At 37.3% G+C, this 23,250-nt stretch overlaps 1 protein-coding gene across 1 annotated transcript in view; it reads left to right on the top strand.

Moving 5' to 3' along the window:
• The first annotated feature begins 5,681 nt into the window (after positions 1 to 5,681).
• The window catches only part of adamts12 (ADAM metallopeptidase with thrombospondin type 1 motif, 12), an 83,364-nt gene continuing 65,795 nt past the window's right edge, over positions 5,682 to 23,250 (top strand). Inside the window, exons 1-2 of the mRNA XM_056457337.1 lie at positions 5,682 to 5,966; positions 8,350 to 8,708. Of these exons, the coding sequence (XP_056313312.1) occupies positions 5,855 to 5,966; positions 8,350 to 8,708 (471 nt within the window). The 5' untranslated portion in view covers positions 5,682 to 5,854. The remainder of the gene's footprint in view (positions 5,967 to 8,349; positions 8,709 to 23,250) is intronic.

Here is a 23,250-nt window from a genome sequence, read left to right as displayed (position 1 = left end):
GATCACTGATCTATATCGTAAATATTACTTATTAAAAATGTATAATATAATTATACATTTAATCCCCCTATAATGGTTTATACCATTGTGAATGTATAATGCGCCATTCAATGCTAGGAAAAATATTATTCAACAGTGTGAAACTGGCAGTCCTAGAGCACCATAAGACATCTTAAGCATTCACAAAATATGTTTTTTGTAAAATAGGTGTTAATATCTGCATGTAGCCTAAAAAAGAAAGATTAGACACATAATTTGTATAGTTTGACCTGCAGTAACCTCACTAGTCACATAATATCCCTCAAAAGACTGAAAACATTTTATTAATTTATACATTTTATTAATAAATTAGAAGTAATTAAAATACATTAATAAATTTGATTCACTGAAGCATGTTTTACCAAACTACTACCGAAAAAAGTTGACCCCTCCCCGATGGTCAATGTCTAATTCGCACATTGACTGTAGCTGTATTACAACACCAACTATAGAATCACCACACCAGACTAACTCAAGTACTTTACTATAGTATGGTTAAAAACACTGGTATTAACTATACATTACTAATTAAAATTTATAATCATTATTTTAGGGGCGACACGGTGGCGTAGTGTGTAGCGATTTCGCCTCACAGCATGAAAGTCACTGCTTCGAGCCCCGGCTGGGTCAGTTGCCATTTCTGTTTGGAGTTTGCATGTTCTCCCTGTGTTGGAGTGGGTTTCCTCCGGGTGCTCCGGTTTCCCCCACAGTGCAAAGACATGCGCTATAGGTAAATTGAATAAGCTAAATTGGTTGTAGCGTATGTGTGGGTGTGAATGCAAGAGTGTATGTGTTTCCTGGTGTTGGGTTGGAAGGGCATTCGCTGTGTAAAACATATGCTGGATGAGTTGGCGGTTCATTCCGCTGTGGCGACCCCTGATTAATAAAGGGACTAAGCCAAAAAGAAAAGAATTAATGAATGATAAATTTTTATTATAACTTATTATTAGAATTTCTAATCATTTTTCAGGTGGGTTTGTAGTTGTTAGTACTTGTGGTAGCCTAATCATAAGGTTTTTGATTTATTCAGAATCCCTAAACAGAAATCCCTAACCAACTTACTTTGGTTACATCAAAGTTAAATTATTTTGCATTACAGATCTTCAAATGCTGACAAGTGTACAGTATACAGTGCAATTAGTCACCAGAAATCAACAATAATCCATTTTTGTAGGGTTAGTTCACCCCAAAACGAACATTCTGTGTTAATTTATAATTATTATATGATCAAAAATCTTTTAAACAAAAATGAAGTTGCTTTTAACCAAATCTAAATGATTTCTGACCCTATTACGAAAGTGTCATAGTCTGGTGACTTCGTTGTGTTATGCGCCATGTGTTTGTTGTGTTATGCGTTGTGTTCCATGTGCTTTCTGTTATTGTCATGTGATTCCTTTGTTCAGTTTTCCCGCCAGTCATCAGTTCCACCTGTGTCTCTCCCCTGTTTGTATTCAGATCAGTCATGTGTATTTATATCCCTGAGTTCAGTTCGTTCTCTGTCTGTCACATCTCCATGTCCTACCTGTGTTTGATGTTCCTGTAGTAAGTGCTTTTTGATAACTCCTGTGCATTTGTGAGTGAACCGACCTGTGACAGAAAGTTTTTTTTTAACTCTAATACTTCAGAATATTCATAAAGGACAAAAAAAAAATCCACATTCATGGAGAATCCATATAAATAAAGCTGTTTTTTTTAAGTGTTCTGAAGAGACGTGATTCCTTTACACTCGAAAATTGCTTGTTTGACGTAACCCAATGTTGGGACAAATATTGACAGCCAGTGGGTTATTTTTCTAATAAAATAAAATTGCACCTAATTGTGTTTGTCCATATTTGACCCAACGTCATGATAACTATTTTTTAAGTGTATGATAAACATGTGGACAAAAAGCTCAACTCCTGCTGGAAATTAGACATTAGAAGGAAAATATATATTAAAAAACTTTTTTTAAGAGACTTTGATATTATTAAACAAGTTATACTAATAAATATATTAGAAATATTATAACGTGATACAGTTATAAAAACTTAAATGGACCAATGCATTTATAAATATACTCTAAATTAGAAAAAAACTTGGCGTTCCTTTGAAATATATTGTTTCAATAATAAAGTAAAAGAAGTTACATTTAAAATTTTACATTGTACACTCACCGGCCACTTTATTAGGTACACACGTCCAACAGCTCGTTAACGAAAATTTCTCATCAACCAATTACATGGCAGCAACTCGATGCATTTAGGTATGTAGACATGCCAAGATGATCTGATGCAGATCAAACCGAGCATCAGAATGTGGAGGAAAGGTGATTTAAGTGACTTTGAACGTGGCATGGTTGTTGGTGCCAGATGGGCTGGTCTGAGTATTTCAGAAACTGCTGATCTACTGGGATTTTCAGAAGAGCATCTCTGAACGCACAACACGTCCAACCTTGAGGTGGATGGGCTACAGCAGCAGAAAACCACACGGGGTGCCACTCCTGTCAGTTAAGAACAGGAAACTGAGGCTACAATTCACACAGGCTCACCAAAACTGGATGATAGAAGATTGGAAAAAACATTGCCTGGTCTGATGAGTCTTGATTTCTGATGCAACATTCAAATGGTAGGTTTAGAATTTGCCGTCAACAACATGGAAGCATCCTGCCTTGTATAAACGGTTCATCCTGCCTTGTCTCAACGGTTCAGGCTGGTGCTGGTGTAATGGTGTGGGGGATATTTTCTTGGCACACTTTGGGCCCATTAGTACCAACTGATCATCGTGTCAACGCCACAGCCCACCTGAGTATTGTTGCTAACCATGTCCATCCCTTTATGACCACAGTGTACCCATCTTCTGATGGCTACTTCCAGCAGGATAACGCCATATATCATAAAGTCATAACAAAATATGTCATAAAGTGCAAATCATCTCAGACTGGTTTCTTGAACATGACAATGAGTTCACTGTACTCAAACGGCCTCCACAGTCACTAGAACTCAATCCAATAGAGCACATTTGAGATGTCGTGGAATGGGAGTTTCCGTTATGGTTGTGCAGCCGACAAATCTGCAGCAACTGCGTAATGCTATCATGTCAATATGGACCAAAATATTTCCAGTACCTATGCTGTTCTTAACTAAGGCAGTTCTGAAGGCAAATGGGGGTCCAACCCAGTACTGATAAGGTGTACCTAATAAAGTGGCCGGTGAGTGTATATATCCAGCTAAAGAGGTTTTAGAGAGATTTATTATGAATATTGATCATTCCTGTGAATTTGTATTTTTAATTTTATTATTATTTTTTTTTTATTAAATTTTTTTATTATTATATTTTTTATTTTTTTTTTGTTGTTCCATGGAAAAACAAATGTATTGTCCACCTGTTTTGTGATTGTATATACACAAGGATTTTCTGGGTGGATATTTCTTCAAAGAAAAACAAATATCATATGCAAGTCACAAAATTTTGATATTTATTATGTCAATATATGTAACACATTTACCTTCCTTGTACAACCTTTTATTATTTTGGGAAAGTTTTTCATCTACATAAAAAATGGACTAGATCAAAGGCAAATTTTGTTCACTTTCATAAAGAGACTAAGGACTACTGCACAAGTTTGGAGACCATTGTTAATAGCAAAGAAAACATAATATTCTTCAGGAATATAAAATTTTTAATTACTGTATGTTTTGTATGTACACTCTGGCATATAGTTTTGTATATTACTGTATAATTCTGTTTTTTTTTTTTGTTTAAAAAAAGATAAAACAGTGGGCGTGGCTTGTTTTTCTGCTGCGAGCTGACTGGATGTAGTAAAGTAGGCATTTCATTCAGAAAGATCGAAAAGGGTTTCGGGAGAGTTTTTACACATCCTCCTCACCTTTTCTGATGTCAAAACTGACAGTTGGAGGGACGTGCCTAAATCAAGGAATCTGGCAATGGGCGGTTAATTGTCATCCCATACAAAACCACCACGTTTAAGATCTGAAGAAGCACTGCATTAAATAATATTTTTCCACACCATGTCTTTAAAACATGAAAATAAATTTTACACCAGTATTTCTGCACTGGCCTGCGTTTAAATGGTTTTTCGTCTCTTTTTATGCATTAACAACTAAATAGATGCTTAAGTCTATTTAATTGATTGGTCCCCGGTTGGAAAAAAGACTGGTTGCAATAGGATGTTTGGTCATTTCGTCTGGGTGACAAGATGTTATAATACGCCGAAAGCATTATGTAAATAATATATATATATAATATGTAATCAATATAACTTATTTCTAAGACAACAACAAACTCTGTACCGAAACAGATGTGATTCCCTCGCTGTAAATGCTAGCGCTCCCGGTTTTCTCCCGCACACATCCTGAATGTTTACAAACCAGTAACTCGTCTATTCTATATCAGGGGTTCTCAAACTTTTCAGCCCATGACCCCTAAAATAACAACACCAGTGACTTGCGACCCCCTCTATGCTTGGAGGTGGTTATAAGCATACAAATATTGCACACAATGATGCACACACACCAATAGGAACTATATAAACAAGATTATTGACGACACAAAAAAGTGCAACAGTCTATTTTTGTAATCATTATTAATTTGTTTAATTTAACATTAATCTCAACTAATGAGAATGGTGAGCACAATGTTGTTTATAGCACAAGACTATTCTTGGTTTAATTTTGGAGACTTGGAGCCACTTGAAGATCAACCCCCTTGTTCAGTCGTGGCCTTTATTTTTAATGTATGTGAGTGCCATAAAGGTGTCAAAGTTTAACATTGTACCATAAAATCAATCTGCTGCAACTAACACTATTGCTGTGATGTTCATCTAGCATAATAACCTCAGGGGCTGATGAATTTTTATTTGCATGTTTTTATGTAACTATTAAATAGTTAAAAACTGTTTTTATATTCTGCAGGTTATGGATAAAATATGATAATTCTAATAGTTTAATAAAATATAAGATATTTGGAAATCTCCAAAGGACCCCCCCCCCCCCCTCATTGTCTCGCGACCCCCTCTTTGACAATCGCTGTTCTATATGTCCTTTTATAAATCACTGTGACCATGCTTTAAGATAGATTTAAAATGATTTATAGCAATGTATATTACCCCTGGCTTTATTTATTATCTTTTTGTTTTGTTTGTTCCGTTATCTATTTTTGTTGTTATAGGATTTATACCTTTTCTGTATATTTTTGTACTCTCGTTGAACGTTCCAATAAAAAAGCCACAAAGTACGCATGCGCAGTTGCGCAGCGCTCAAAATGATTACACGTTTTTTTATGAGAACTTTATAAATACAATATACATGTAAAATTGTAAAATAACTTTAAAAAATAAATGTATAGTTTATTTTATTTACTTTATTTTGCAAGTTACCGACAAACGTAAAGCAGTAATATCAGATCGTAAAACGAGCCGTGTCCGCGCAATATCCCTAAATTAAAACGCGTCTCAAGTTCTAAGTATCGTCGACATTTTTGAAATGATATGCACATTTTACTGTTTGATTTTCACGAAGAAGTAAAGTACATTTAAACGTGTAGTAGTAGCCTACCTCTCTTGTCAGCTCGTTGTTTGAAAGCTGTGAGGATCTCTCTCCTCCCGCGCCGGCTGACACAGCAGGACAGTCAGTCAGTCACAGCAATCTCTCCTCCCACTCCACATCATATTCCCCTCATTCTCCCTTCACTTTCTTTCTCCGTCTCTCTGACCCCAAATATCTCCAGCTTTCACCAGAAACTCCCCTCAGGACTGACTTTATCCAGTTCTCCGGCGTCGGAGCGTTTATTTGCTCTTCTCATTTCGCGTTGCAGAAACATGCCAAGTCGGGTCAGCGTTGCGATTTTGCGGTTCAACTGTGTTTTGTTTCTGGCTGCGAGCCACGTCAAGAGCTCTGAACCGGACTACCTCTTTCCAGACACAGAGCAAGGTTTGTATCTTCATGCAAAACTACCATACAGCATGTGTTTAGGCTGTTTTTATCCTAATATATGTCGCCAAGTGTTTCACTGCTGAGGCGAGCGGTCATTTGCTGTAAAAGTCCAGGGTTCTGTTGCAGTCCTGAACTTACACAATCTCGTTTTGTAAAAGAGTATTTAACCCTTTGATGCATGTAAGAATATTGATCAATTACAAAATGCATTATTAAAATGTTTCTTTCTTGAGTCAGTGTAATCATACTCTATTGAACTACAAGGATCTTTGTGCATCAACATCAGTCATTTTGAGTGTTTTATGTGTGACATGAAAGAAGACAGAGATGTATAATTATGTTTAAAGATCAAAGGTGGTGGCTTGGAGCTAAAGTTAGTCTGTTAATTGTTAAAATAGCTTAAATGGTGATAAATCTTGTGAATGAATGGCTGAATTATATTTCATTCTGTCCTAGGAAAAGTACTGAAAATATATAAAAATATAATGACAGTTTTTTTGTTGTTGTAGTGTTTCATGAACATTAGAATTTGCCTAATTGTAAGAAATATTTTCAGGATTTCTAAGCATATTATCAATGAATCTACATCAAAATATTAGGTTATCACATCACATTTTAATTATATAACATATTTACTAACAAAGATGACATATTTAGTTTTTAGGTTTTAAATAGTTTTTCAAATTTCACATTATATAAGGCAACATTATTTAATTGGTTACCTTTTTTTTTTTACCCTATTTTTTATCTTAAAAGTCGAGTTTTAGTTTTAAAAGTTCTCTCCATTGAACAGCACTTGGAAATTTAAATATGAATAATAATATTGCCTTATGTATACTGTATGCACTCACCTGCCACTTTATTAGGTACACCTTACTTATACCGGGGTTGGATCCTCTTTGCCTTCAGAACTGCCTTAATCCTTCGTGGCATAGATTCAACAAGGTACTGAAAATATTCCTCAGAGATTTTGCTCCATATTGACATCCATGATGCAAATCTCCCGTTCTACCACATCCCAAAGGTGCTCTATTGAATAGAGAGCTGGTGACTGTGGAGGCCATTTGAGTTAAGTGAACTCATTGTCATGTTCAAGAAACCAGTCTGAGATGATTCGCGCTTTATGACATGGTGCGTTATCCTGCTGGAAGTAGCCATCAGAAGATGGGTACACTGTGGTCATAAAGGGATGGATATGGTCAGCCACAATACTCAGGTGGGCTGTGGCGTTGACACGATGCTCAGTTGGTACTAATGGGCCCAAAGTGTGCCAAAAAAATATCCCCCACACCATTACACCATCAGCCTGAACAGTTGATACAAGGCAGGATGGATCCATGCTTTCATCTTGATGATGCCAAATTCTGGCTCTACCATCCGAATCAGACCAGGCAATGTTTTTCCAATTATCTATTGTCCAATTTTGGTGAGCCTGTGTGAATTGTAGCCTCAGTTTCCTGTTCTTAGCTGACAGGAGTGGCACCCAGTGTGGTCTTCTACTGCTGTAGCCCATCCGCCTGAAGGTTTGACGTGTTGTGCATTCAGAGATGCTCTTCTGCATAACTCGGTTGTAACGAGTGGTTATTTGAGTTACTGTAGCCTTTCTATCAGCTGGAACCAGTCTGGCCATTCTCCTCTGACCTCTGGCATCAACAAGGCATTTGCGCCCTGTGCCTCTCACTGGATATTTTCTCTTTTTTGGACCATTCTCTGTAAACCCTAGAGATGGTTGTGCATGAAAATTCCAGTAGATCAGCAGTTTGTGTATATTATATTATATTATATTATATTATATTATATTATATTATATTATATTATATTATATTATATTATATTATATTATGGTGACGCAGTGGCGCAGTAGGTAGTGCTGTCGCCTCACAGCAAGAAGGTCGCTGGGTTGCTGGTTCGAGCCTCGGCTCAGTTGGCGTTTCTGTGTGGAGTTTGCATGTTCTCCCTGCGTTCGTGTGGGTTTCCTCCGGGTTTCCCCCACAGTCCAAAGACATGTGGTACAGGTGAATTGGGTAGGCTAAATTGTCCGTAGTGTATGTGTGAATGAGTGTGTGTGTATGTTTCCCAGAGATGGGTTGCGGCTGGAAGGGCATCCGCTGCGTAAAAACGTGCTGGATAAGTTGACGGTTCATGCCGCTGTGGCGACTAAGCCGAAAAGAAAATGAATGAATATTATATTATATTATATTATATTATATTATATTATATTATATTATATTATATTATATTATATTGCCTTACATATACATAAGCTCCTATAAATAAATAAAAATATATATAGAAACAATATATTACGATAAAAAGGATTTAGGTGATTATCTGTATCTTATAGAAATCTAATAGAGAACGTTTTCATTTTCCTTTCTAGAACACTTCGTCAAGCAGCACTCAGAGTTTTATGTGGATCATCCGGAAAAAGTGAACGGAGAAGGAAAGTTCATCTCCTATGCTTTATCACATCACTTCACCGACCGGCGTCAGAAGAGAGACCTGAATTCAGCCGAGAGGCGAGTGTATTACAAACTCAACTACAGAGGTCGAGAGCTGACTCTTAATCTGACCACCAATGACAATCTGCTCGCCAATGAATTTATTGTGGAGAAACGCAATGGGAGTTTAGCAGAGACGTGGCCTCAAGCATCTGGTAGTGGCGCTTGTCATCTTATTGGCACAGTGACGGATGACAACGTACAATCGACTGCCGCCATCAGCACCTGTGAGGGACTGGTGAGAATTATCTGGACATATTTTGTTATATTTTTGTTTTATACACAGTTTTATTATCTCTTCAATTGACTATGGCATGTGGCCCAGTGGTTAGCACTGTCGCCTAACAGCAAGAAGGTTGTTGGTTCGAGTGCCAGTTGGGATTTCTGTGTGGCGTTTGCATGTTCTCCCCGTGTTGGCGTGGGTTTCCTCCAGGTGCTCCGGTTTCTCCCATAGTCCAAACACATGCGCTATTCACCTTATTCTTCACTTACGAGTGGGCGCAGCCATTGGAATCTTTTTGGCTCGAGACTTCCGATCTCATTCACTTCCATTCATTTTTAGACGTTAAAAACAGCTCTGTTTGCTGCTTGATGTTGCAAACTGACGTTTTCTTATTATATTATTCTACATTGTCTGTATAGTCATGAAAACACTTGCGTGTAGAGTAAGTAGTTTGACCGTTTTCTGCCGTTTATTATTCCTAGTCATTTCTCCCATAGGCAGCTGAGTCGGAAGTTCAAAAACAATCGCAAAAACGAGCGCACTTCCGCATTGAAGAATAAGGTCAATAGGTGAATTAAATAAACTGTATAGATTAGATTGTAATTGTAGTTGGGATTGTTGAAGTAGTAGTTGTAGTAGTTCCTGTAGTAGTAGATGTCGTTGGGATAGTAGTATCAGAAGTAGTAAAGGTGTTGTTGTTGTAGTTGTCGTAGTAGTAGTCGTTGTCGGTTGTAGTAGTATCAGAAGTAATAGATGTTGTCGATGTAGATGTTGTAGTAACAGTCGTTGCTAAAGGAGTATCAGTAGTAGTAGCAGTAGAGCTCTGAACCGGACTACCTCTTTCCAGACACAGTGCAAGGTTTGTATCTTCATTCTTGCAGTTTTTTGGTGTTGTTGTAGTGTTTCATGAACATTAGAATTTGCCTAATTGTAAGAAATATTTTCATAATTTTTAAGCATATTATCAATGAATCTACATTAAAATATTAGATTATTACATCACATTTTAATTCTATAACATATTTACTAACAAAAATGACATATTTAGTTTTTAGATTTTAAATAGTTTTTTTTAATTTCACATTATATAAGGCAACATTATTTATTTTGGTTACCTTTTTTTTACCCTTTTTTTTTACCCCATTTTTTTTAGTTTTAAAAGTTCTCTCCATTGAAAATTTAAATATAAATAATAATATTGCCTTGTGTATAATGTATGCACTCACCTGCCACTTTATTAGGTACACCTTACTAATACCGGGGTTGGATCCTCTTTGCCTTTAGAACTGCCTTAATCCTTCATGGCATAGATTCAACTGAAGGTGTATCAGTAGTAGTAGCAGTAGACGTTGTTGTAGTAGTCATTGTTGTAGCAGTCATTGTAGTAGTCGTAGTTGTGGCTGTAGTAGCAGCAATAGTAGTTGTAATATTAGTAACTTTCTGTGATAGTGGTAGATGTAGTACTTGTGATTTAATATTATTGTTGGTGTCAGTTATTATTACTATTGTCCTTTTTTTCTTTTTACTGTCATTATTACTATCATAAGCATTGTTGTCACTCCTTACCACTGACTGGTGTCTTTCTATCTGTTTGCGGCTGGAAGGGCACTGTGTGACCTCTGAAATAGTGACTAAGCCAAAGGAAAATGAATGAATGAATATTATTATTATTATTATTATTATTATTATACCTGTCACTTGTCTTGTGTTGATCTTGCAGTTCATTTCTGTTATGAGTTCATCTACTTGCAGTAGTGTAAATATTATCACTGGCTGATAAAGGCAGAATCAGATTGGCCCTTTTTTACTTTTCCCAATGCTTCACATTCCTTGATGAATTATCACCAGGAACATTATTATACACAAAGCTAACTTTTTTCTCTTACCAGACATCCCCTAATTCTCAAATAATTCATCTTCACTTTTCATAGCATTGATTGATATACAATATATTGAATAGAACAGTCCGGAAACACTATTTGGAAATAGTGTTAACACTATCTGGAAAGTTATTTGGCATTTTGTTTCGTTCCAGTGTTCAAATGGGGTGAAGTCTTCCCTGCAAATTTATATCACGTGAAGACATTTGACACAAAGAAGACTTAAAAATAAAGATTCGATTTGGATTGATGGTTTCATGATGTTTCAAGAAACCTTTTCATTCAACACAAGTTTGTTTATAGTGAAAACAATGTCTTTAGTTCAGATTATGAAATTGTTCTTCGCACTATGAAAAAAAATGGTTCTTTGAAGAACTTTTCCAGAAAGGCTTGGACACACACCAAGCCGATGGTCACCTCGTGAGCAGCGTCAGGCCATCGGTGAGTGTCTGTAGTTTTCATGCTGTGTTCACACCAGACGTGGCATGCGTGAATAAATTGTGCTATTCACACGTAAATAGACGCGTGAATATTTTGAGTTTACTCGTGTCATTCACGCATCAAATTCGCTTCATCCGTGTGTGAAATTCACTTCCCAACAGATGCAGATTTGCGTCATGGGTGGGGCTTCTGTCTGCACGTTCACTGTAGTTTCATTGTAAAACTGCTAACATGGACACCAACTGCAGGCGCTACGTCATAGTCACGCCCCTACAAGAGCAAGCTCCTGATTGGATAACGAATGTGCGAATGACAGCTAAAATTCAGATTTTCCAATTGAGTGTATCACTGGATTCGCGCGTTAAGCGCATCAGATGCACAAAACGCTCAATTGCTCAGCTTCATTCGTGCCGCCTCATTCACAGGAATCATGCCGCAGGATGTCTATTTGTGTCTTCGCATTGACTTACCATGCAAATCAGTCACGCTTGACGCTTTATCCGCGTCTGGTGTAAACGCACCATTAGAGTTGTCAAAAATTCATTTGAGAAATTGCTTTTGCATTTTGAAAATCTCAGAATCATTGCTATTCTCATTTGAATATAATTTTTGACAGTGGATGGAGCTGAACAAGAAATGCTTTGTTTGCATTCAGTTCCTTATAAGTACCACCTGAACCTAAAATAATCATTAAGAAAGTTTTAAGTGAATTACAAAAGTGTTTATAGTGAGCTGTGGGTTTCCACATGACTGAGGATGAGGATGACTGAGGATCTGGTGAAGTGCAGATATTTAACCACAGGTCCTTAGGTGGTCTTTACTCACTTTGCACGAATAAATCTTGCTATTCTGTTCGCCTCGACTCATTCACATGTGAGATACACTTCACAACAGACCTTTACAATGAAATCACTCCAGTTTTTTAGCAAAATGGATGACAAGGATTTTGTTGGGAGGGTAGCTGTGCTTTACGTGATATGGAAGGCGGAAGAGTCTTTCAGTGCCATGTCTGGGTCCTTCAGATCCCTGAAAAGTGCACACAGCTTGGTGAGTTCATCAACTTCTCCAGGAGCTGCACCTGGATGACGGCTGCTACTACAGCATGCTCCTCATTGGTTAACACTGGAACTACCAGAATTCTATAACTACTAGAATCGCAATAGCTGTCATTCTGTCCGTTCTCACAGGTGAGATGCCATTTTGTTCAGTCATATTTACATTCAAAGCTTCTATCGAGATATTACAATTAATCTGTCATCAAATTTAAGCAAGTCATCACTAGGACATTTTTGGCTATTTCTGCACAGAATTTTGTTAAAAATCTGCGGATTTATGTAGAATGATTTTGAGAGCATCATAACTAAAGCCTTAATATATGAAATAAAAAGTAATACCTTTTTAACTTGTATTTAATGTGAACAATACAAATTCAACTTTATTTGGTAAACAAAGCCAGTCTCTCATATAATATCTCTACTAAAAGGCAGAAAATATTACTTTACAAACTGTATTTTAAATAAACCATATGAATAGTTTCGTATCAGTCAATAATATTACTGAAATTAATTAAAAAACTGAAGAAATATAAATTTACACACATTTACTCAAGTAAATAAACAGAATCAATGGTGGGCTACAAATCTGCGGAATTCTGCACGCGCAGATTCCGTCTGGGCCTAGTCATCACCCTATAATTCAGCCTATAATGTATAGTTGGACTATGTTAGACCACCCGTAAATGTCCGCGCCTCACTTTCATTTTTACTTTCTCAAGCGGGGGAGAAGGCTTTTTCGCAGCACTCAAAATGCTGTTTTGTAAGACATATCTGAAGTAAAGTTATGTTTTTGCCAAAAGAAAGTTATGTTTGTGATAGCTGGAAGTTGCTAGGCAACAGAGGCACGCATATTTACAGGCACAGGGAAAAGTAGCAGACAGTGAAATGCTTACGGTCACCGCTATGGTAGTTTTGGGTAGAAATGAATAAAACTTTTGTGTTTTGTAATTTTAATAAAATAACAACATTTAAAGGAAATACACAGATATTTAGTAAAAGGTAGTTATAGAGATGTGTTTTATTTCAACAAAGATATTAAATTAGAAATGGTAAGAATGACTGCCTCTGTAGTTCTAGTGTTACGCGGGACAAATTTAAACCAAAGTTCAGATTTTTCTATTTGATTGTTTCACGTAAATCACGCGTTATGCATGTCAAATGCCTGAAATGCTCAATTTGAACTGCCCATTTATTTGCACGAAACATGCCACAGGATTAGGCATGGGCCGGTATAATATTCTGATATTACGATAACCTTGGAAAAATTATCACGGTTTCATGGTTTCACGGTCTTGTGCTCACTGCTCTAAAATATATCTTCTTTTTAAATGTCTGGGTAAAAAAACAAAAACTTTTTTTCCCCTTTGAACACAATATATTTTATTTTTTGAAAGATTTATAATATTTTGGAGCAGTAAACATGACAGGCTAAATAATGGAAAGGAATCATTGACTTCTGCTGTCTTCATTAGTTTCAAAAACACAGATTTATTTACAATTTAAAACAGCATCTTTGGATATTGTTTCTGCTGGAGATACTATTGTCCTAAAAAACAAACAAAAGAATTTAAATAAAAAATCATACACATATCTTAGGTACGGTATTACTCAAAATTTTGGCTTGGCTTGACTTTTCCAAACTGCGGTATACCTTGAAAGCAGTTATCGTCCCATGCCTAAAGGGGAAGGGGTAGATACCCCTTCGAATGGAGAATTTTCTGGACCACTCTCGAAACCAAGGGGTAAGAAAATTTCCCAGAATACACCAGTCACAACAGCAGCATGGCTGCACCCGGAAGTAATGAGATCCACAAATTTGTATTTTTTGTCATCATTACGAATTTTTACAACAAACAAGCTCATGTTTTAATATATTCATAACCGCGTTCAAGTTTTACCGCCATGCTTAAAAAAAAACCGATAAAATAAAAACCGCTAAATTTCGCGATCTATAATCCCTAATAATAACTCCTGTACAGCAGTCCCACAACATTCTGTCACTCGATGACACTCGAATCCCCTGTCAGAAAAGTCTAGTGGCTGAGAATGAGCTTTTTACAGTGTCTGCTATAATGTTAATGTTGTTTTTGGTGTGTTTACATAGATGAATATGGCCACGGTGTAAATGCGCAGTACAGTTACGATCTCAGTGCCACATTAGATAGATTGTTATGATAAAATAATATATGCCTTCAGTGATTTCCTGAAGATAAATACCAAAAAATAACACAACTGGAATAACTACAGCAGTCGTGATCGTCTGATCTAATATGAAGCAAGAGGTTGTGATGACATATGATGACGTGTGCAGGTGTTGTAGTGCTGTCCCATTTCTTAGGGGTAAATTTTGAAACCCCAAAATAGAATTGGGATTGGGCCTTATTGCAGCATTGCAACAGATTGAAGTACAATACATATGTTTTCGGTAATTCATTTTTATTTTCAGTTTTCGTTCAATAATTTTGATACCTATATTAAAAATGTATAAATATTTGTATGTTACTTTATTATTTATGTTTTAGTAATTTTGCTATTTATTTAAATAATGAAATTAAATTGCCATTTTTAGCTTAATTTCAAATAAATTAATTAATTCATTAATTTTTTTTTCGGCTTAGTCCCTTTATTAATCAGGGGTCACCACAGCGGAATTAATAAAACATATCCAGCATGTTTTACACAGCAGATACCCTTACAGCTGCAACCCAATACTGGGAAACACCCATACACTCTTGCATTCACACTCATACACTACAACCAATTTAGCTTACCCAATTCACCTATACCACATGTCTTTGGACTTGTGGGGGAAACCGGAGCACCCAGAGGAAACCCACACCAACATGGGGAGAACATGCAAACTCCACACAGAAATACCAACTGACCCAGCCGGGGCTCAAACCAGCAACCTTCTTGCTGTGAGGCGATCGTGCTACCCACTGCACCACCATGAAGTCCTCAAATAAATTCAGTTCATTTCAATTTCAAAGGCAATTTTTTTTGACAAGAATGATTAACACTCCTGTTAACCTGGGGGTTTACAGACTGAATAACTGCCTGTCTAGAGCAGCATTGACTATCCTGTAAGACTCTTGGCTCTTTGACCCTTGTCAAAGTTTTGTTTGGGAAAAGGGAGCAGTGTTTAACTATTTTTCACGACTCTAAATAGACTTCTGTGTGTTCTCCACAGATTAAGGCATCGTTTCAGTCGGCTGTTATTTGTTTGGTGTGTTTAGGCGCAGCTGTTTCATCCAAACGCAGCCAACGTAGGGCGACTATACAGCTGTTTTTTGTCGCTGCTAGTTTTTTGAAGTCAGCCTGCTTTGTCCCAGGCTTAAAAGGTCATATGGCAAAGTCAAAAATGTTATTTTAATGATATTTTTTTGGTTGTTCTTGGCACTTTTAGGTTTGGCACTGTGGCATTTTAGCTGAATAAAAAGACCATAAACTTATTGACCCTTGTCAAAGTTTTGTTTGGGGAAAAAGGAGCAATGTATAACCATTTTCACAACTCTAAGTAGACATCTGTGTGTTTTCCACAGATTACATATAAAAGAGTTTATGTAATCTGATAACAACAATCTAAGTGTAAATTAGCCTACTTTTTATACAGCTCCTAAGCCTGAAATATCCTAAATCTGATAATTAATCTAAGAAATAATAGACCTAGAATGAATTTGTTCAGGGTAAGATATAATAATGTTCATTATACTACAATATTTAACTGCAAATGCTATTGATTAATCAGAATTAAGTATTTCAATGAGGCACATATAATAAGATTCTCAGTAAACGCTCATGAAAGGCGAGATGAATAGTAACCAGGTCAGTGTGTCAGCACATAACGTGACTCATTCTGACTTGGCAAGTGAACAAGACTTTGCAAAGAGGGAAAAAAGAGGAGAAGCAGAGTATTATTTATTCAATTCACTTCAATTCACCTTTATTTGTATAGCGCTTTTACAATGTAGATTGTGTCAAAGCAGCTTCACATAAAAGATCATGGTAAATTGAAACCGTGTAGTTCAATTTTCAGAGTTTAAGTTCAGTTAAATTTAGCTCAGTTCAGTGTGGTTTAATAATCACTACTGAGAGTCCAAACACTGAAGAGCAAATCCATCGATGCGCAGCTCTACAGATCCCGAACCATGCAAGCCAGTGGCGACAGCGACGAGGAAAAACTTCACCAATTGGCGAAAGTGAAGAATTAAAAAACCTTGAGAGAAACCAGGCTCAGTTGGGCACGACCATTTCTCCTCTGGCCAAACGTCTTGTGCAGAGCTGCAGTCTAGGCGCCGGAGGCTGGTAGCTGGACCTCAGCGAATACTCGTCTGTCCCTGGAGCTTCACAGGAATCACGAACAGCGAACAGCCTCATGCTCTCCGGTCCTCCATGACCACCACAGCAGCTGCTCAGGATACAGCCTGGTCCAGGATTATGGAAACTTGGGATCATCTCGTCGCTGGTCTTGGATCGAATCAGTGACGCTGCATAGTCTAAGGGCCTCTGGATGAGGATCCCCAGGTGGAAATGGAGAATAAAGAGAATAATTAGCGTAGCTGCTGTTCATAGTGTATTTAAACGAGATGAAGAAACCTGTGTGAAGCACATTCATTTATCACACCGCTAAGTGATGCACTGAGTGTATGCTTTACTAAAAAGATAGGTCTTTAATCTAGTTTTGAATTGGGAGAGTGTGTCTGAGCCTCAGACGTTATCAGGAAGGCTATTCCAGAGTTTAGGAGCTATAAATGAGAAGGCTCGACCTCCTTTACTCGACTTTGCTATTATAGGTACTACCAGAAGCCCTGAGTTTTGAGATCTTAAAGAGCATGTTGGATTGTAGCGAGACAGAAGATTGGTTAGATAAACAGGAGCTAGATTATTTAAAGCTTAATAGGTAAGAAGCTATATATTAAATTCAATACGAAACTTAACAGGCAGCCAGTGTAAGGAGGATAAAATTGGGGTTATTATTGCTGAAAGCACAGAAAAGAGTTCTGGACTTTAAAATGAGCTTTGATTTATTAGTTGGATGCATAATTTGTGTGCAGTAACTTGCACTAAATGCTGAGTCTGTCATTGCCCGAGCTTGTAGTCTCCTGTAAGGTCACGTTTATGTCAGTCAGCCGTTCTCATGTTATCTTTCTCTTCAAACATTCTCTCTCAGGCTCAGCTGCACAGATTACATTCCATTAACTATTACACATTCACTATGTTTAAAGTATTAATGGGAAAAGCTGAAGGTAACCGACTGATAGTCCTATAATATTGCTGAGATGAGGTGATTTTGCAATAAAAGTCAGGATTCTTTGACAACAAACAAAAATATATTGAGGTGCAGCTGATCATCGTGTGTGTTTACAAGTCAGAATTAGCCCCCCTGTATATTTTTTTCCAAATTCTGTTTAAAAGAATTAATTTCTAAACAGAATAGAATAACTCATTTTTAATATCTCATTTTAATAACTCATTTTGGGTTCAGGTTTAGGGAAGGTGTAGACGTTAATAACTGACTGTTGGGTTCAGGTTTAGGGAAGGTGTAGACGTTAATAACTGACTGTTGGGTTCAGGTTTTGGGAAGGTGTAGACCTTAATTACTGTGACGGTTGGGTAAAGGATTGGGGAAGGTGTAGACGTTAATAATTGTAACGGTTGGGTTTAGGTTTAGAGAAGGTGTAGACGTTAATAACTGTGATGGTTGTGTTTAGGTTTAGACAAGGTGTAGACGTTAATAATTGTAACGGTTGGGTTTAGGTTTAGGGAAGGTGTAAACGTTAATAACTGTGAAGGGTGGGTTTAGGTTTAGAGAAGGTGTAGACGTTAATAACTAACGGTTGGGTTTAGGTTTAGGGAAGGTGTAGACGTTAATAACTGTAACGGTTGGGTTTAGGTTTTGGGAAGGTGAAGACATTAATAACTGACGGTTGGGTTTAGGTTTTGGGAAGGTGTAGACGTTAATAACTGTGATGGTTGGGTTTAGGTTTAGGGAAGGTGTAGACGTTAATAACTGTAACGGTTGGGTTTAGGTTTTGGGAAGGTGTAGACATTAATAACTGACGGTTGGGTTTAGGTTTTGGGAAGGTGTAGACGTTAATAACTGTGATGGTTGGGTTTAGGTTTAGGGAAGGTGTAGACGTTAATAACTAACTGTTGGGTTTAGGTTTTGGGAAGGTGTAGGCGTTAATAACTGTGATGGTTAGGTTTAGGTTTTGGAAAGGTGTAGACGTTAATAACTGACGGTTGGGTTTAGGTTTTGGGAAGGTGTAGGCGTTAATACCTGTAACGGTTGGGTTTAAGTTTAGGGAAGGTGTAGACATTAATAACTAACGGTTGGGTTTAAGTTTAGGGAAGGTGTAGACGTTAATAACTGTGATGGTTGGGTTTAGGTTTAGAGAAGGTGTAGACATTAATAACGATGATGATTGGGTTTAGGGTTGTGGTATAGACGTTAATAACTGTGATGGTTGGGTTTGGGGTAGGTGTAGACATTAATAACTGATGTACAGCGCCATCTAGCAGAAAACATAGTTTTAACATGGCTCCATAACTTCAAGTTACGCCTCTAATGTACTTCAAGTTACGCCCCTAAGGCACCTTCATGTTATTGTTGTCTTGCAGTCTGCAGACAGACCCTACTCCTTGCGAGTGAAATTTAAGATCTGAAAAAGAGTACACAGCGGCCTCTGGTGAATTCCTGAAAACAAAAACTGCAAAAATAACATACCCCTGGTATATATTCGGCGCTCTCTAGAAATGTAGACATGAGTACATGTCCATAATGAGCCTAGGTTACAACTATCTAATGGGAGCTGAGTCTGCATTTATTGAGCAAAAATTCTATAAAAAAACATAAAATTCGATAAAACTTCCTGCAGAAGTCATTTTAATACGGTGATTTGTTTTGTTACAATATACATGATCGTGCAGTTTTTTGGATACATTTAATGAATTCTTGCTAAATAAAAATATTCACATCTTTCACAAAAAAATAAAATCTGTTATGAACTCTACATATTGTAAAACAGTAAATACTAAAGTATTCAGCTTAAAATTCAACTTAAATACTTTAACTATGTTAATTAAGTTAATTAGCCAAGTTATGTTAATTGGGCAAGTCATTGGACAACAGGGGTTTGTTCGCCAATCAAAAAAAAAAATTTTAATCTGAATGTAATTTGCAAAAAAATGTAAAACTGCCTTCATTTCAGCCAAACTAAAAGAAACAGCAAAATATAATAGGAAATACTGTGAATATTACTGTCAATATAATGCTAATAATTTTGCCATCAGCTGTAATTATTCATTCTTACTGGCCTTCAAATTAAACTAGGATGGAGGAAATTATTTGAGTGATGTGGTGCATTTTATTGCACAGTAAACTGATCTTTGTGGTTGTTTATTGTTTGGTTTACGGTCCTCATGAAAAACACATTAGCACTGAACTCTGGTGACTCCATTCCTGTTTCAAATCAGTGCGATTACAAATGAACCCATCACCGGGCAACTCTGCGATAGTCATTAGATCCATACATTCTTCCTGTATGGTGCTGGGCTACAGTTTCAAGTCTTTACATAAGATGGAAGTCCTATATATCCTGTTTGAAGTCCTACCAAAAGCTGCAGGAACTCTTGGAAGGCCAGAAACGCACACATGGCTTCTGTATTTAGCAGCTCAGCTTTTGTTTTCTTAATGGCCCCTGACACCAAAGCTCACGTTTCTGCTGTGAGGAGCAGAAAGAAAGACAGGACTGACCCACAAAACACAGATTAAAAGCAGATACTTACTACTACTTTTACTACTTCCAGTAAGAAAACAAAATTTATATTTCAAATTCTGAGATTTAAAAAAGAAATGTCTTAATGCTCTTTAATGTGACTTGACAGATCGCTGTGTAATCGCAGAAGCTGTGTTTCTACCACAGATATAGACATCAGGTAAATAGCTTGTAAACAATGTGACGTAGCATTACATTTACAGTTCACGAGTTCACACTTGCAATAGTTTCAGAATAAAGCGTATTTGGCGTGCTGTCCGGGGAGAGGGCTCTGAGCTCGGGGAAGACACCCAAACTCGAGTTATTCCCCTTATCAGGAAACAGAGAGGAATTGGGATTCGAGCGAAGTATCTAGCCCGGCCCCAGAACGCTCCCCCCGGGATTGTAATGCTTAAGAGGGGAGGTGACGGGGTGGTGGAGGGATGCTAAAGTCGTAAGATGCTGCAGGTAAGACAGCTTTGGTATATATAGGGGTTTGGTCAAGAACTGATTGGATAATAGAATAATTGTCAATGACGTATTTGATACTGAAGCTTCTGCGCGTGCTCCTCCCGAAATTTGTTTATAAAACATCACTTAAAGTCAAAATTATTAGACCTCCTGTGAATTTTTTACCTTTTTTTTTTAAATATTGAAAACATGGATTATGCTGTGTTCACACAAGACGTGGTACACGCGCTTTACTCACTTCATATGCGCATCAAAGTCCCTTCATTCATGCGACAAATTCACTTCACAATTGAGGCGGATTCACGTCATGGCTTCTGTCTACCCAATGACTCTAGTTTTGTTGCTAAATGGCTAACATGGATTTTATCGAGAGAGTAGCTGTGCTTATGTGCTTAAGAAATGCTGAAAAAGAGCGTTGATTCCTTCGGCACTGTGTCTGAGTCCACTAGATTCTTTCTGAAGTGCACCCAGCTCTGCGAGTTTATCAACTACTTGCCCTCAAGACACCAACAACAGATGCTATGTCATAATCACGCCTCTACAACAGAAAGCTCAGATTTTCCAACTCGAGCGATTCGCGAGTTAAGTGCGGCAAACGAACAAAACGCTAAATTTGCGCAAATCTTGTCATTCCTACCACCTCATTCTCATATCTATTCGCGACTTTTTACATAGATGAATATGGCCATGGTGTAGAGTCACAGTACAGTTACGATCTTTTTGCCACCTTATATCGTTATGATAACATAATATCGTTGCCTTCAGTGATTTCCTGAAGAAAAACACCAAAAAATAACACAACTGGAATAACTACAGCAGTCACGAGCGTCTGATCTCATATGAAGCAAGAGATCGTGATGACATATGATGACGTGTGCAGATGCTGTAGTGCTGTCCCATTTCTTAGGGGTAAATTTTGAAGCCCCTCCCCTTAACACTCGTTTTTAAGGGCCAAGGGGAAGGGGTAGGGGTAAAGAAATAGAATTGGGATTGGGCCCTTGTATAAAGCTCATCACCTCACACAATTGATGAAATATTCAATTCAAAAAAGCATTTTTTTTATCAATCTGGCAACATATGCTACAACCCAGTTACGAAGGTGGTACATTTGGAATTTGAATGGTAGCTGTAGCAACGTCAGTAGTAGTAGAACACTATGAATATATTTTAGATGAAATCCTGGAGCTCTCTCATCCTCCATAAACCGTAAGGTTCCAGAGACATTAAAAGTCCAAAAAATTTACCAAAAATATAATCCAAACAATACATGTCACTTCAGTGGTTCAACTGTAATTATATGAAGCTCCAAGAATACTTTTGTGTGCCAAAAAACCTGAAAAGATTACTTGGTCCGCCAGTGTCTTCTCTTATGCAAATGACAATCTAGGTTAGTTTTTAACATCAGATTACTTCTAGGCTAGTTCATACCTGCCAAAACTCCTGTTATTTTACCTCACTCAATTGATGAAATATTCAAATCCCAAAGCATTTTTTTTTACCTCAATCTGGCAACATACTGTACGTTACAACCCAGTTGCGCAAGTGGAAGATACAGGATCTGAATGGTGGCTGTAGCAACATCATTAATAGTAGAAAACTACTATGAAGATATGTGACGGTCGTAAGGTTGTGTTAACTAGTGTCCACTAGATGGAGGTGTTCCATGATCTGGTATTCTTCTGGAGTGTCGAACAGGTGCAGTGTTTTGCCGTGATTACATTTGGACCAGGTGCGGAGTGTTACCTCTGATGTGCGTTTGGATAAAGACCAAGAGAACAGGACTGCGGGTGTTCATCCTTCCCTCTTCAGCCTTTGGAGGTTTTTTGTGTTCTTTTCTTTATATTTATGTATCATTTCACTTAATTTTTGATTAAATATAATTAAGTTGATTTGAATTTCTGGTTTGGATATTTATTTGGTTTTGTTGCTACTTCCTTTAGCCAGGAGGTTGTAACAAGATATTTTATAGTTTTGTTTTTTTGCTGCACAAAAGTGTTTTGGGAGCATCGTTTAATAACAGTTGGACCTCTGAAGTCACATGGGCAGTTTTGACAATGTCTTTGATTCATTTTCTGGACTCATCATCTCTGGAAACTTGCTGTCAAAAGGGATGAGAAAGAGCTCCAGGATTTCATCTACAATATATTAAATTTGTGTTCTGAAGATGAACAAAGGTCTCAGGGGTTTGTTTTTAATAACAGAATTCTAATTTCTGGGTGAACTAACCCTTTAATTTTTGTCTTGATGAATGAACTAACATAATCATTTAACTAATTATTTATCTAATCTAACATAATAATTATTATTTGTGATTTCTGATTCATTTAAGGACACATAAGATTGTTTTGAAAGTGTCACGCTATACCCGTATCACACAGTCGTGTTGCAGTGGTTAGTATTGTTTAGACTCTGGGGATGTTCAGCTCGTCTGAGTCAATATTATGACTGCGTCTTCGGCCCCCTGGAGAATTCATGGTGAATCCCTCTGTCTCTCTGTGAATCCCAGTGTCTGTTTTGTGTTACGCGCAGCCCAGTTTCGAAACATTTGGAATGTTTTTCTGGTCACGGTTTATTTAGTTTGAACTGAATACACACACCTGTTTTTGGCCGCTGGGACCGACTCATTGAGCAGGGCGGTGAACGAGTGCATGTGCACCATGAGAGTCATTCTCGTTCCCATAAAGCTGGGATTTCATTTCCAAACAAAAAACACAACAAAACATAGTGATAAGGAAAAAAAATTATGTTTCAGAAATGTCTTATGTTCCAAATGAAACGTTCAAAGTCCAAGACATAAAAACACACACTGTGAAAAGTAAATGTGCAACCTGAATTGACCTCTAATTTTATATACTACACTGTCAAAAATATCTGTAAATTAGCATGTCAGGCCCATAGCCAGCTTGGTGCTTTTAAAAAAAAAGTGGACTATTTTGAGGTTTTCACTTTTATT

The sequence above is a fragment of the Danio aesculapii genome, chromosome 5 (assembly GCF_903798145.1).
Source record: "Danio aesculapii chromosome 5, fDanAes4.1, whole genome shotgun sequence".
Taxonomy (NCBI): Eukaryota; Metazoa; Chordata; class Actinopteri; order Cypriniformes; family Danionidae; genus Danio; species Danio aesculapii.
This window is presented reverse-complemented; position numbering and strand designations above follow the sequence as displayed.